This window comes from Lutjanus erythropterus, chromosome 9 (genome assembly GCF_056507025.1).
Source record: "Lutjanus erythropterus isolate fLutEry1 chromosome 9, fLutEry1.hap2, whole genome shotgun sequence".
Lineage (NCBI taxonomy): Eukaryota > Metazoa > Chordata > Actinopteri > Lutjaniformes > Lutjanidae > Lutjanus > Lutjanus erythropterus.
In genome coordinates, this window is record NC_139325.1 from 36,644,470 (window position 1) to 36,656,892 (window position 12,423).

The 12,423-nt window shown below is 39.5% G+C and overlaps 1 protein-coding gene across 1 annotated transcript in view; it reads left to right on the forward strand.

The window, feature by feature from the left end:
* Positions 1 to 3,913, forward strand: part of LOC146322075 (neural-cadherin) — a 40,924-nt gene extending 37,011 nt beyond the window's left edge. The window contains exons 19-23 of the mRNA XM_084725880.1: positions 98 to 362; positions 897 to 1,077; positions 1,163 to 1,413; positions 2,775 to 2,932; positions 3,248 to 3,913. Of these exons, the coding sequence (XP_084582006.1) occupies positions 98 to 362; positions 897 to 1,077; positions 1,163 to 1,413; positions 2,775 to 2,932; positions 3,248 to 3,913 (1,521 nt within the window). The remainder of the gene's footprint in view (positions 1 to 97; positions 363 to 896; positions 1,078 to 1,162; positions 1,414 to 2,774; positions 2,933 to 3,247) is intronic.
* The last annotated feature ends 8,510 nt before the right edge of the window (positions 3,914 to 12,423 follow it).

The window sequence follows — 12,423 nt, forward strand, 5'->3', positions numbered from 1 at the left end:
AAATTGTCTCAACAAAATATTTTAGGTCAGCAAAACTTGAGTTTTCTCAACTTTTTTTTACAGCGTGTTCAGGAAAGATGATGTTCTTCTCTTTCAGATCATGGAGGGTCACCTCTCTGTCCGCGTTAACCTCGGTGACGGCGCCCACGCCCTGCGGCTCCCCGGCCAGCGGGTGGACATCGGGCAGTGGGTCCTGGTCAGCCTCAGTCGCCACGACAACCTGTTCACCCTGCGGCTGGAGCAGGGCGGGGGCTCGCGGGAGGTCCAGGACTGGCTGGGGAGCCGCAGGGAGATCGTGGTTCATCCGGCCAGCGTGATGGTCGGCAACGGGCCGAACGCTGGAGACAAGGCCGACTTTCAGGGTGAGACATCTGGAGTTTCTATTACATTTTTGTGTTTTCCATTAAAGTCAAGGAAAAGTTGTCGGCACACGAACGTTTGTTTTTGCATCTACTGTCTCCTAGTATGAAGAGTATCGTTAGCGTAGACTCCTCAGGAAAATTTTAAGGAAGCCATACAAGTCCCGCAAAAGTGAACAACATCAGAAAAAGACTGAATTTACGATGATTGAAGAGGAGAGACAGATACAAATACACGTTTGTCAGAACAGGGAAAACACACTGGACACTATGAGTGATGTGCATTGAGATGAACAGAAGCGACTTTGTAGCTAACCAAATTTTAAATTAACTGATTACTGTATATAAGCATTAGCTGTATCGTTTTATTGAAGCCCACCAGCTTTTGTCACCAAGAAAAGTATTAGCAATGAAAAACAAAAAACAGTAGTACCCTGCAGTGGAAATGTGAGTTATGGCAGAAATATATACCCTTCATGTAGTACGAGCAGAATTATTAGGGCCAAACTCAACTAAACTGGACGTTTCCTCCTCCAGGTTGTCTGCGGGATGTTCGTTTTAACGGTCAGGTCCTGCCTCTGGACGGACAGAGTCGGGACTTGGTGACGGTGCTGGAGAGGCGGGGCGTCACCTCCGGGTGCTCCAGCGACGCCTGCAGCAGCCACCCGTGCCGCAGCCCGCTGCGCTGCATCGACCTGTGGAGGAAACACCAGTGCAGGTAAAAAACACGCATACTGTTGGTATGCTGGTTCTGATTTCATTCTGATGTCATCGACTCATCGTCCCTCTCCGTCGTCTCCCAGGTGTCCCGGCGGTCAGGTGACAGTCACAGACGACTCAGGTCAGCAGCGTTGTGTGCCGTCGCCCTGCGGACCCACTTCCTGCCGCAATGGCGGCGTCTGCCAGGCGCTGTCGCCCGACAGCTACCGTTGCAGGTGTCAGGAGGGGTTCAGGGGTCAACGCTGCGAGCTGGGGCAGGTCAAAGGTCACCGGCTGGCCGCCCTCAGCCCCAGCTCCATCCTGGCCATCAGCATGTGTCTGCTCGTCTTCTTCGGTAAGAGACAAGAGAGTTCGTTATCAATTAAATTAAAGTTTGATCAACGAAGATGAACTTTTTACTGTCTTTACGCAACACAAACCCAGTACCAGCTGTTAATGTGTGTTGGGAAGGCGACGTGCGATGACACAAAACAAAATTAATCAATAATTCATCATGCATGCATCAAAACTAAAGTAATGAACCTGTTTGTAAAATGTAAAGTGCAGAAAGTAGAGATATTTGTGTTAAAATGTAGAGAGTACAAGTTAAAAGTGGTCAGAAAAATGAATACTCAAGTACAGGTACCAGAAAACTTTACTTAAGTACAGTAAGAAAGTACATGTACTCTGTTACTGAAACACCATCACTCATCTAAACATGATTTATGGTTTATGGGCTACTTTTTTTCATAATTTAAGCATTTACTATATTATTTGCAATTAAAAGTTAATGTTAATACAAAGATATTATATTTTTCACCAGTGCAGACTGTTTAAAATATCAAGATCATGACTTTATTAACTCTTAATCATATTATATAGTAAGTATATTGTACATAATAAAGTCAATAGAAACACAGCAGCTCATTAATTAATTAATTAAATATAAAAACCAGCTCTTATCAGTCAGATCCAGTTAAACTCGTCACAGAGGTGAGACAAGGTCGACCGGTGTGAGCTTCAGCTGAACGTGATGTAAAATCAACCGTCTCCTCTAAAGACCTTTTGTTCTAAACTTGTGTAACAGTGTCCTGAACCGATCGATAGATTTTCCATCAGCATTGATCGTGAACTCACAGAGTGTGCGTTTGATGTGGAGAGATTTCTGTTACATAACATTTACAAAACAGCTTCTGATAAATCAGTAGCGATCATCCCTGCTAACTGCCAATCGTACCGTCAGTTCTTCCATGTTAGAAGGTAACTTCAATACCTTTCAACCTGGGGCCTCATTACAGATAAAGGCTTCATTTCCCATCAGCCCTCTTGCCTCCTGCTCTCCCATAAAGACGACAAACATTTTGAAGGAGATTTTTAGAAGCATGTTTTCCTCTGAATCTGACCCGGCGGCTCGCGGAGTGCAGGATGTTGATGACTGTTTCTCCTCCCACTAAAGGGCTCATTTGTTCTTCACCTGTTTATAATAATTACGCTGAAGTTTCTAAATGAACATTAAACTAATTTACCAAGGCGACGTGACGCCACAGAGCCGCTTTAATGAGCCGCCGCTGCTACAAACGTACAGGAAGGAAGTGAAATCTGTCCCGCTGGTGGCACATTTACGCAAAGATGCATATTTATACTGTCCTCCTCTTTCATTCTGTGTGTGTGCGTGTGTGTGTGTGTGTGTGTGTGTGTGTGTGTGTGTGTGCACAGCGGTGCTGGTGGCGGTGACGGTGTGGAACCAGAAAGGCAGCCGTAACAAGTTCAGGAAGCGAGGAGTTTACCACATCCCCGCTGAACACGAGAGCTGGGAGGACATCCGAGAAAACATCCTCAACTACAACGAGGAGGGAGGGGGGGAGCAGGACCAGGTACACACACACACACACACACACACACACACACACACACACACACACACAAACACACACAGTTCTACTTTTTACATAACAGCTTACATAAAAAAAGGATGCTGCACACTATTTTTCAACTAGTGATCAATCTGGCAATAATTTTCCCACTAATCGATCAGTTGTTTGACTCCTAAAATGTCAGAAAATATTGATCAGTGTTTTCAACTCAAAGATATTCAGTTTACTGTAAAAACTGTAACCCTAGTTTGGAGAGGTGACATTAAAAGTAACTAATACTCCTCTAAGTGTGTAACTGTTACTCTTTCCTTCCAGAACGGGTATGACATCACAGAGCTGAAGCGTCCGCTGTGCTCCAGTCTGTCTCAGTCCTCGTCCTGCACCACCGCCCCGCTCATCAAATCCTCACCGGGCTCCCAGGAGGAGGTTCACCCGTCCGGCTCCTCCTGCAGCTCGGGCGCTCCCTACCTCAGCATCCCGCATCACCACCACCACCACCACCAGCACGCCGCCGCCAGCAACTACGCCAGCGACACAACGTACGCCAACTACGCCGCCCACGCGGGCGGGGACGCGGAGACGAGCGACGGGGGAGGCTACGCGGACGCCCCACCGGGGTCGCGCTCTCACGTGGACTTCAAAAGCTACGTGTCGAGAATCATCTGGGAGGCGGACAACGATTGCGAGGCGTTCCCGCCGGACGCGTACCACGTGTGGTGCGTGGAGGGCTCGGGGTCGTCGGCGGGAAGCCTCAGCTCGCTGGGGTCGGCCGCGTCGCGGAGGAACGCCGCCGCGGGCGAGGAGGAGGAGGAAGACGACGACGAAGGAGGGTTTGTTTACGACAGGCTGTCACGGTGGGGCCCCAAGTTCCAGGCTCTGAGCGAGATGTACGACCGGCCCCAGCTGGCCCTCACATACAGGGACGCAGTGGCGTACATACAGAGGAGCCACAGCCACGACCTCCTGCCACATCACCACTAGAGGGCGCCGCACGACGCCACCCACCATTAAACATACAGTCGGTACAGGGACTCTGTGCTGCGTTCACGTCCCATCGGAAACCAAAAACGTCATGAAAACAGGATGTCTGGTTGAAATTAAAATCACAAAATCAAAAGTTTATTTTACATTAGAGCTGCAATGATTAATCGATCAGAAAATTAATCGCCAACTACTTTGATAATCGATTAATCAGCTTCTTAATTGTGGATATTTTCTGGTCATCTGGCCTTTAGGAAACACTGATCGTTATTTTTCAGACATTTTGTGAGCCAAACAACTAATCAATCAATCAAGAAAATGATCAACAGATTAACCGATGATGAAAATAACTGTTACAGGAAAGACCTGAAAAATATTCTTCAAGCGACTGGTTTGTGACAGGATTAATCAATGATCATAACAGCCAAATTAATAAAATTGACCCTCAATTGTAGAGTTGCAATAATTAATCAATTATTAAATTAATCACCAAATATTTTAATAATCAATTAATCGGTTTGAGTCATTTTTTTAAGGGAAAAAAAGTGAATATTTTCTGGTTTCTTTACTCCTCTCTGACAGTAAACTGAATATTTTTGCATTGTGGACAAAATGAGACATTTGAGGACGTCATCTTGGACTTTAGGAAACACTGATCAACATTTTTCACCAAACAACAAATCAATAAGTTGAGAAAATAAATGAAATCAACAATGTAGAAAGTTTTTTTGTAAAGAATTGAAAAAAAAATCTTGTTTTGGGAGCTGGGATTCCTTCATCATTTGTTTATTATTTGAAAATAAGTCCCCTAATTTTGTTTTATTTTTTGTTTAACATTCCTGGCAAAAAAAGAAAAAAGAAAAGAATTGTTAGTTACTAAAAAAAAAAGTTAAAAAAAAAAAACTTCTTCTCCAGACAGCAGGATGATCAACAAGCCTTCAAAGCACTGATTGTTGTCACATCGCCACAATTCAACTTTTTTCTTATGGTCTTAAAATTCTTTAAAAATAATAAATCAGTCCTACTCAAATAAAAGGAAATGTGTTACACTTTTTTAAGCAAAAAAAAAAAAAAAATCAGACGAAAACCTCAAAATCTCACACTGTTTTATTCAATTATTCATTTGAAAGATCGACTTTTATAAAAGTTTGACCAGATTTACTGGAATAAAAATGACTTGTTTGTAGTCATTTGTTCAAACATACTTTATTTATGAATAAACACATTTTGACACATTACTTCTCTACAAAACAGGCAGAAAAAAACAGATAACCAGGGTGTGAACTACAGAGGAACCAGGGAGAACAGATCAGAGATCAGATCTTACTCACTGTAACTCAGAGCTTTTATTTGCTGTTAAACCTCCACAGTTTGTGGCATTTGGCAAAGGTCATTCCTGAAACTTCCTGTCCACTTCGGTCCAAACACGCAGATATTTTCTGTTCTTTTTAGCTGATTAAAGCTGATTAAAGTTCATGTTCAGGAGAGACTCAAAGAAGATAAACACAGAACATTTATTATTAAAAAAAAAAAAAGAGGAGGAACAGAGGGTTAAAACCACAAAGATGTTTGGTGGACAAATGGGAAAATTTTGTGTAAAATAAATTGAATTTTATTTCAGTGAAACTGCCTCCCAGGTGGAGTTCACTGTCCCGCCCACACGGCCCTGACAAACTAATCAGCCACAGTAACCAGACACACCTGTGTAGGTGCTCACAGGGCCGTGAAATCTGATTGGCTGCACCGGACACCGCCTCAAAATTCTCAGTGGTGATTGGCTGCCGGCCCCGATAGAAGAAAGACTCCATGTTCAAACTGTAATTCCTTCAGTCCTGAGGAGGAAACAGGAAACCAACAGCAGAGGATCTGAGCTGTGAGTAAAACAAACTCAAACTGTGGCTCGTGTGACTGAAGCTGATGTTTCTGTCGAGCAACATTCAGATTTCTTTAGAATCTGTTTCAGATGTCAGTTTGCTTCTATCAGGACTTTGCACCAGTTAAACAAAGTGCAGAGAAACGTCTCTCAGTGTCCCTCAGTCGCTGTAACCGTCTGTATTTGTCGACTTTTTTGATCATAGTTGATCTACAGTTTATAATAATCATCATTATCCATTAATCTGCCCGTCAGTTTCTCAATTAATTGTCTTAAGAACGTCAGAAATGAGAGAAAAATGCAGATCCAGATCCCACAGGCCAAAGTCCAGCCTCAGGACGTCTTGTTTTATCCTCAAGATTTTTTATTATCACATAAGACGAAGAAAAGAGCAAATCTACACGATTAATAAATGTTTTTTTATTCAAATATCACTTGGAACAATTTATGGAACAATAAAATCGCTGCCAAATATTTTTCTACCAGCTGATTAGTCAACAAATCATTTCAGCTTGAAGAGTCAAAAACAGTCAGTAAGGAAAGTTAGGAACTAATTTGACCAAATTAATCCGGATTAACTAACTAGTTTCTGTCTTTAAAACACAAATGATACCAAAACTGATCCTGTCTCACCTGTAAAAACCCTCAGTCTTAAAAAGTCAGTTTTTATTATCACACAAGAAAAAGAAAAAAAATACATTTCTGTTGAAATGTGACTTTAGAAGAATTTATGGAATAAAGACAGTTGCAGTCTGTTTTTCTGACAGTTGATTGGTTTGTTATTTGACAAATTATTTCAGTTCTCGCTGCTAAGAGTCGCCAAAGTCAGAAAATGTTCAAATCTGGTGCACATGAAATTTTTCTCTTCCTGTTTGTGTTTAATAAAAATGCATCAAAACCTCCTCCTGTCAAAACCTTTGTCTTAGAATTAGATGTTTTATTATCGCATAAAACGAAGAAAAGAGCAAATTAAAGTATTTTCGATTTAAATAAGTCTTGAACAATTTATGGAATAACAAAATAGCTGCCAACTACTTTTTTGTCAAATCATGTGTTCATAAATCACCAGATTATTTCAGTTCTCTCTGCTGGGAGTTGCTTAAATCAAAAATGTTAAAAATCTGATGCACACAAAATTTTTGTCTCCCTGTTTGAGTTTGACAAGTTGTCAAAATTCAAAAATAGCCTCAAAACATAAATGATACCAAAACTCATCTTGTCTCACCCTCAGTCTTAAAAAGTCATCCTTTTATTATCACATAAGACAAATAAAAGGGTAAATTATTTTTGCTTGAAACGTGACTTGAACAGTTTCCGGAATAACAAAATGATTGCAGACTGTTTTTCTGTTGATTGATTAGTTGATTAATAGACAAATCATTTCAGCTCTCGCTGTTTTAAAGTCAATAAATTAAAATTAAATTGGCCTGAAAACACAAATTGATCCCGTCTCACCTGTGAAAACTCCTGAAGATGAAATCTGACGTGACGTGAACGCAGCAGCAGCCGCCGCTCTGTTCCCTCGCGTGGATCCACGGTGGAAATAAACCGGCGAGACTTTTCAGGGTGGAGGTTCATTATGTGATCCTGATGTTCCTTCATGTAGAAAACCAGATGAAGTTCGAGGCCGGGGGTTCTGGTTCTGGTTCAGCGGCTCGAAATCACAAAAGCACAGAGAAGAACTTGTACCAGCTTTACAGAGAAATATGTCAAACATCTTTTATTTATTTTTGCTTCTCCTTCGCTCTCTGAAGCAGCTCCATGTGCTGTATTTATTTCATTTTGTGGGTGGCTGAATTTTATTCTAGAAAACTGTGGACTTTGAAGGTCCAAGGTGAGAGTCTTTGTGTGTTTCCTGGAGGAAAATTACCATCAAACTATTTGCGAAATCTTGTGGGTTCATTTGTTAACTTCAACAACATGAAGGCCTTGATGTGAGTCTCACAAAGAGAACTCAAAGTTCTTCTTTAAGGGCATTTTAATGTAGCATTTTAATCTTTTTTTTTTTTTCCCTGCCCCGGCAGTTTTCATGTTGACCCGCCACACAAAGAAAAAATCTATTTCACAGTGAAAGTCTCCCAAGGACAAACACTTCCTCTGCGGTTTTATTTTCTTAAGAAACTTCTGTTCATTTCCACAGATTAACCAGACCTCCAACAAACTCGACAGCCAGCTTTTAATTTCTCTTTTCTACCTTCCTGTTGCACTAGTGGATGATTCCCGGCCCTCAGACGGGCTCGACGGATCTGTTTGCCAGAGAAAAAAAAAAACAAAAAAGACAAAAAAAGGTGAAACAGCCCTCAGCGTTTCCAACGTGTACCATAAGATTTGATAGTTTGTTTTCAGATGAGATTATTTTTGTACTCCCCCTGTAGAAACGTCCCAGAAGCTGCTCCGCTTGCAGTTGGCTGTGAATTGTGTTAACGTGCCGGATGGCGTCACTTTGAGTGTTTGGTTTTTTTTTGTGTGTGTGTGTGTGTGTGTGTGTGTGTGTGTGTGTTAGCGGACGGTCGGCTCGTTGTGGCTGCAGGCCGACGAGATTCTTCAAGTCAGCGTTTGCAAAGGACGAGGTTTTCGTTTGACGATGAGCGAGTTCAGGCGGCTTTTAACAGAGCAGAGATTTATTGATGACACACAACAAACTCGAGTTTGAATCAGCTGCAAGTCCAGATCTGAGAGCGAGACAGAGACTTTTGTTTCTTTTCACTCCTTCATCCCAGAACTCCTCCAGCGCTTTTCTCATTCAATCTGATGAATCTTTTTTATTAGGCTTGGTCATTTTATTTTTTTAGAATTATGATGTCATAAATGGCAGATATTTGAAGCGTCATAAGACGATAGCTCACATTATCTCTCTGTTAAAATATGGCACATGCAAAAACATTTTTTTCGTGATAATGTGAATATAGTTTCTAGAAGAGACCAAAACATTGATCACAGCAACGACTCTCAGATCTCCTTACAGATGGACTTTGTGTTCATTTAGGCGTCTTTTTATTAAATTGCAGCTCTTTGCTTGAGCCATAAATCATCTTTTGATTTAGTTTTCACAAGAGGAAGTTTCAGCGTCTCCCTGACGATGAGATGAAGACCAAAAAGACGTGTTTCGTCCCTCACAGGTAGACCTCCCTACCACTTCACATCCAAACAGATGTTTTTATTTTTAAGACATGAGGAGCTGTGAGGGATCGGCTTGTTCGCAGACTTTAACCAGCGCCGCGTCTGATGGTTGTTTCCCCGCCTACCTCTCGGCTACGTATGTCGTCGTTCCACCGCCCGATGAATGTAGTTTTATACGTAGGGAGGAGACGTTCCCGTCCAGGTTTTTAGGAAACCCGTGAGCGAGCGAAGAGTACAATCAGAGAGTTTGTGATGAACTCTGAAAGTGCGTAACTCAATCCTCAGCCGACAAAATGGCGACAGATTAACAAATCTAGATATTTTAAAGGTGGTGAATGACACTTCAGGTCTTGATTTTTGTTTTTTCCTCAGAACACGCGTAGAGCAGGAATTAAAATCCTTTTCATCCAAAAGTCAGAGGCCCTGGGATTGTTGTATTTTTTTTCTAAGTAGGTCAAAGAATTAATTTCTCCTCTGGAACCTGAATAAAAGAACCACGTGAGCCCTCAAAGAATTGTACTCAAAGCTATGCATCCAAATGAAATCACCAACACAGGTGTCTTTTTCTACGCTGATGTGAAGCTCCAGATGTTGTGTCTTGAGTTTTGACCCGTGCTGTGTGTAAATCCAGTGTTTTTAAAGCAGTTTGATACGAGCGTGTTCAACCGGGAGCGTGACGTGTTGTTCAGCGGCGTTGATCTGTATGATATGATGTACATATGGACGTTTTATAGCAGCCTAACATGAATATTCCTTTTGTATATGACTTTTAATAAAAATGGCTTTTCCCCGAAAATCTTGATCTGTTCTTTGGTGATATTTTTCTCCGTTTAGGTTTCAGATTGATGCTGTAAAAACCAGTTCAGGTAAAAACAACGGAGTTAAGTTGACTGAGCTTAGACTGAATAATTAGTCTTATTTGAATAGTTTTTAAAAAAAATAAAAAAATAAAAACAACTTAAGTTAACCGAACTTAAGTTGAATTATTAAAGACTTATATAAGTTTTGTTTTAAAAAATGAATTAACTGAGCTTACATGTCTTACATAAGTCAAGGCTTATTTGCATAGTTTTGTTAAATAAAAAAAAAAGTTTAAAAAAATGAAGTTGACTGAACTGAGGTTGAATAATTAGTCTAATTTAAGTTTTGTTTAAGAAATATTATTAACTGAACTTAAGTTGATAATCAGTCTTATTTGAGATGTCTAAATAATCACATAATAAATAAATAAAAAAAAACAAAAACAATTGAGTCAAATTAACTGAACTTAGATTGAAAAAGCTGTATTTGAGTAGTTTTGTGAAAATAAAACTGACTGAACATAAGTTGATTTTTTTAAATAAACAGTTAATTTAATATTCCCAAGGTGGAATAATTCAAGTCTTGTTTGAATTTTGTAAAATTCAACTGAGTTATGTTGATTTAATGTTAATGTTCAAGAACCAAACTATATTGAATTTCACTGACGAACATTTCAAACAGATTTTTATTCCTTCTGTATTTTCTCTATTTGAAGATTTTCTCCTCTCACAAAGGCATGCTGGGAAATCTGCTAATACACTGGGCCTGCACTCTAAAAACAGACTCATTTTTATTACATTATGTGTCCAAGAAAATGATTCGTTGGTTAAAAACAGGATATTGCCGCAGTTAAGAAAACAAATCTTACATGTTCAGTAAAACTCAGCAACTTTTATAATAAGCTTTTGTTTGGTTAAATTAACAAAAATTATTCTTTTTGAACAGGAAGTTGACTAAATGTCACATGAACACAACCATTTTTTTGTTCACTCAGCTTTCAAAATATATCTTAACTGGTCTTGAAGTAAATCGGCTATATTGGTTTTATATGTATTTATTAAAATGAACTCAAAAGTCAAAACTTTCAACATGAGTTTCATCGACACAGTCATTCATTTAAACTGAAAATCTTTTAATATTGAAATGAAACAACTGTGTTAAATTCAATAATCATGATCACAACATCAAAGTTATTATGAAGAGCTGGAAAAATAAACGGAGTGAAAATATACACTGATTGCTTTGGCTATAAAGCTATTATCAATTTAATTTCTAATAACTAATTAGCAGAGAAGTTATTCTGTTTCCTGCTCAGGAACTACAGCTGAAAATTAGCTTTTAATAAACCGTGGTACAGCTGAGGAGCTGTGCACTGTCCCTGTCAAATAAACTAATAAAATAAATAAATTAAATAAATTAGATGTGATGATAAAGGCTTCAAGACTCTGGAAATTTAAAGTTGAAATACCTCGATAGTGCTTGAATTTTACTGTTAGAAAGCTGTATGAGCCCTGTTCATGCTGTGTGCTAACTTAAGGCTGGTTCTTAGTATGAAATAAGTGACAAAATGTTCGCAGAAATAGTCAACATGCAGGCCAAAAAAATTAAAAAACAAAACAAAAAACACAATGTTTGTGTGTGTTAGTGAAAAGCAAATTGTAGTAAAAACGATCATATCAGAAAACTTTCTTAAAATATTTTACTGTTTGTGAAGTGATTTACATTAATTGTCTCATATTTGATCATTTCTTGTTTAAATATGTTTAAATATGTTTGAATGCAGGATTCTTGTAACAGAATATTTCTACACTGCAGCTATTTTTACTTAAATTAAATGTCTGAGTTCTTCTTCCACGGCTGGAGGCGGGACAAACTGACCAACCTGCACAGGTTTAAAGAAGCAACAGGTTATATTCAAATATGAAGCAACACTGCCACCATGTGGTCAACTCAGATATTACACAGGACTCAATGATCTGCTCTACATGTTAAAGACAGGAAACTTTATTGATCCCACACCAGAGAAACTGACATGTAAGCTCAACAAGAACAGGTAGAAAAAAGAGATGAATGACAATATAAATAGAATATTTTTAAAATAAAGATCAAATTAAATTTAAATATTTAGCACAAAGTATACATGCAAATATTAAGACCTGCAGTGTAAGTCCGTCCCTCTAAATTTCATCAGCCTTTTTATTTTTGGGATTGTTGCGGCCTAAAATGCCTGATTTCACAGCAACTTTGCTAAAAAAATAAATAAATAAATTGCGATGCCTGTTGTGATGGTTTTATGATGCAGGACCAAGAGAAAATTGCAGCAATTTCTTTCTTTTTTACGTATAAATCAAAGGCAACTTGATGCAGGGAGACTAAAAATATTTTTTACAAAATGCACTGGGCCTTGATAAATGCTAATTACAATGACAAATCTTGTGTTCTTTTCAGTGTCTGTGACCAAATAAAGTGATTGGTCAAATATGCAGAAAATTTGTTTGAGTTTTGACAAAATTGCGAAATTGTGCAGAATTTACGGTGATTCGTTGAATTTGCATGAATTGTTGTGATTGCAGTGTTGCAGCTTCATGTAGGAAGCCTTAGAAACTTCATTTATTTTACTGAGTCACTGTTTGCTGGGAGGATGACCTCTGACACCCCCCCGACCCAACCCCAACCCCCACCACCACCAACCCCCACCCGTCCCTGAGACACGTAC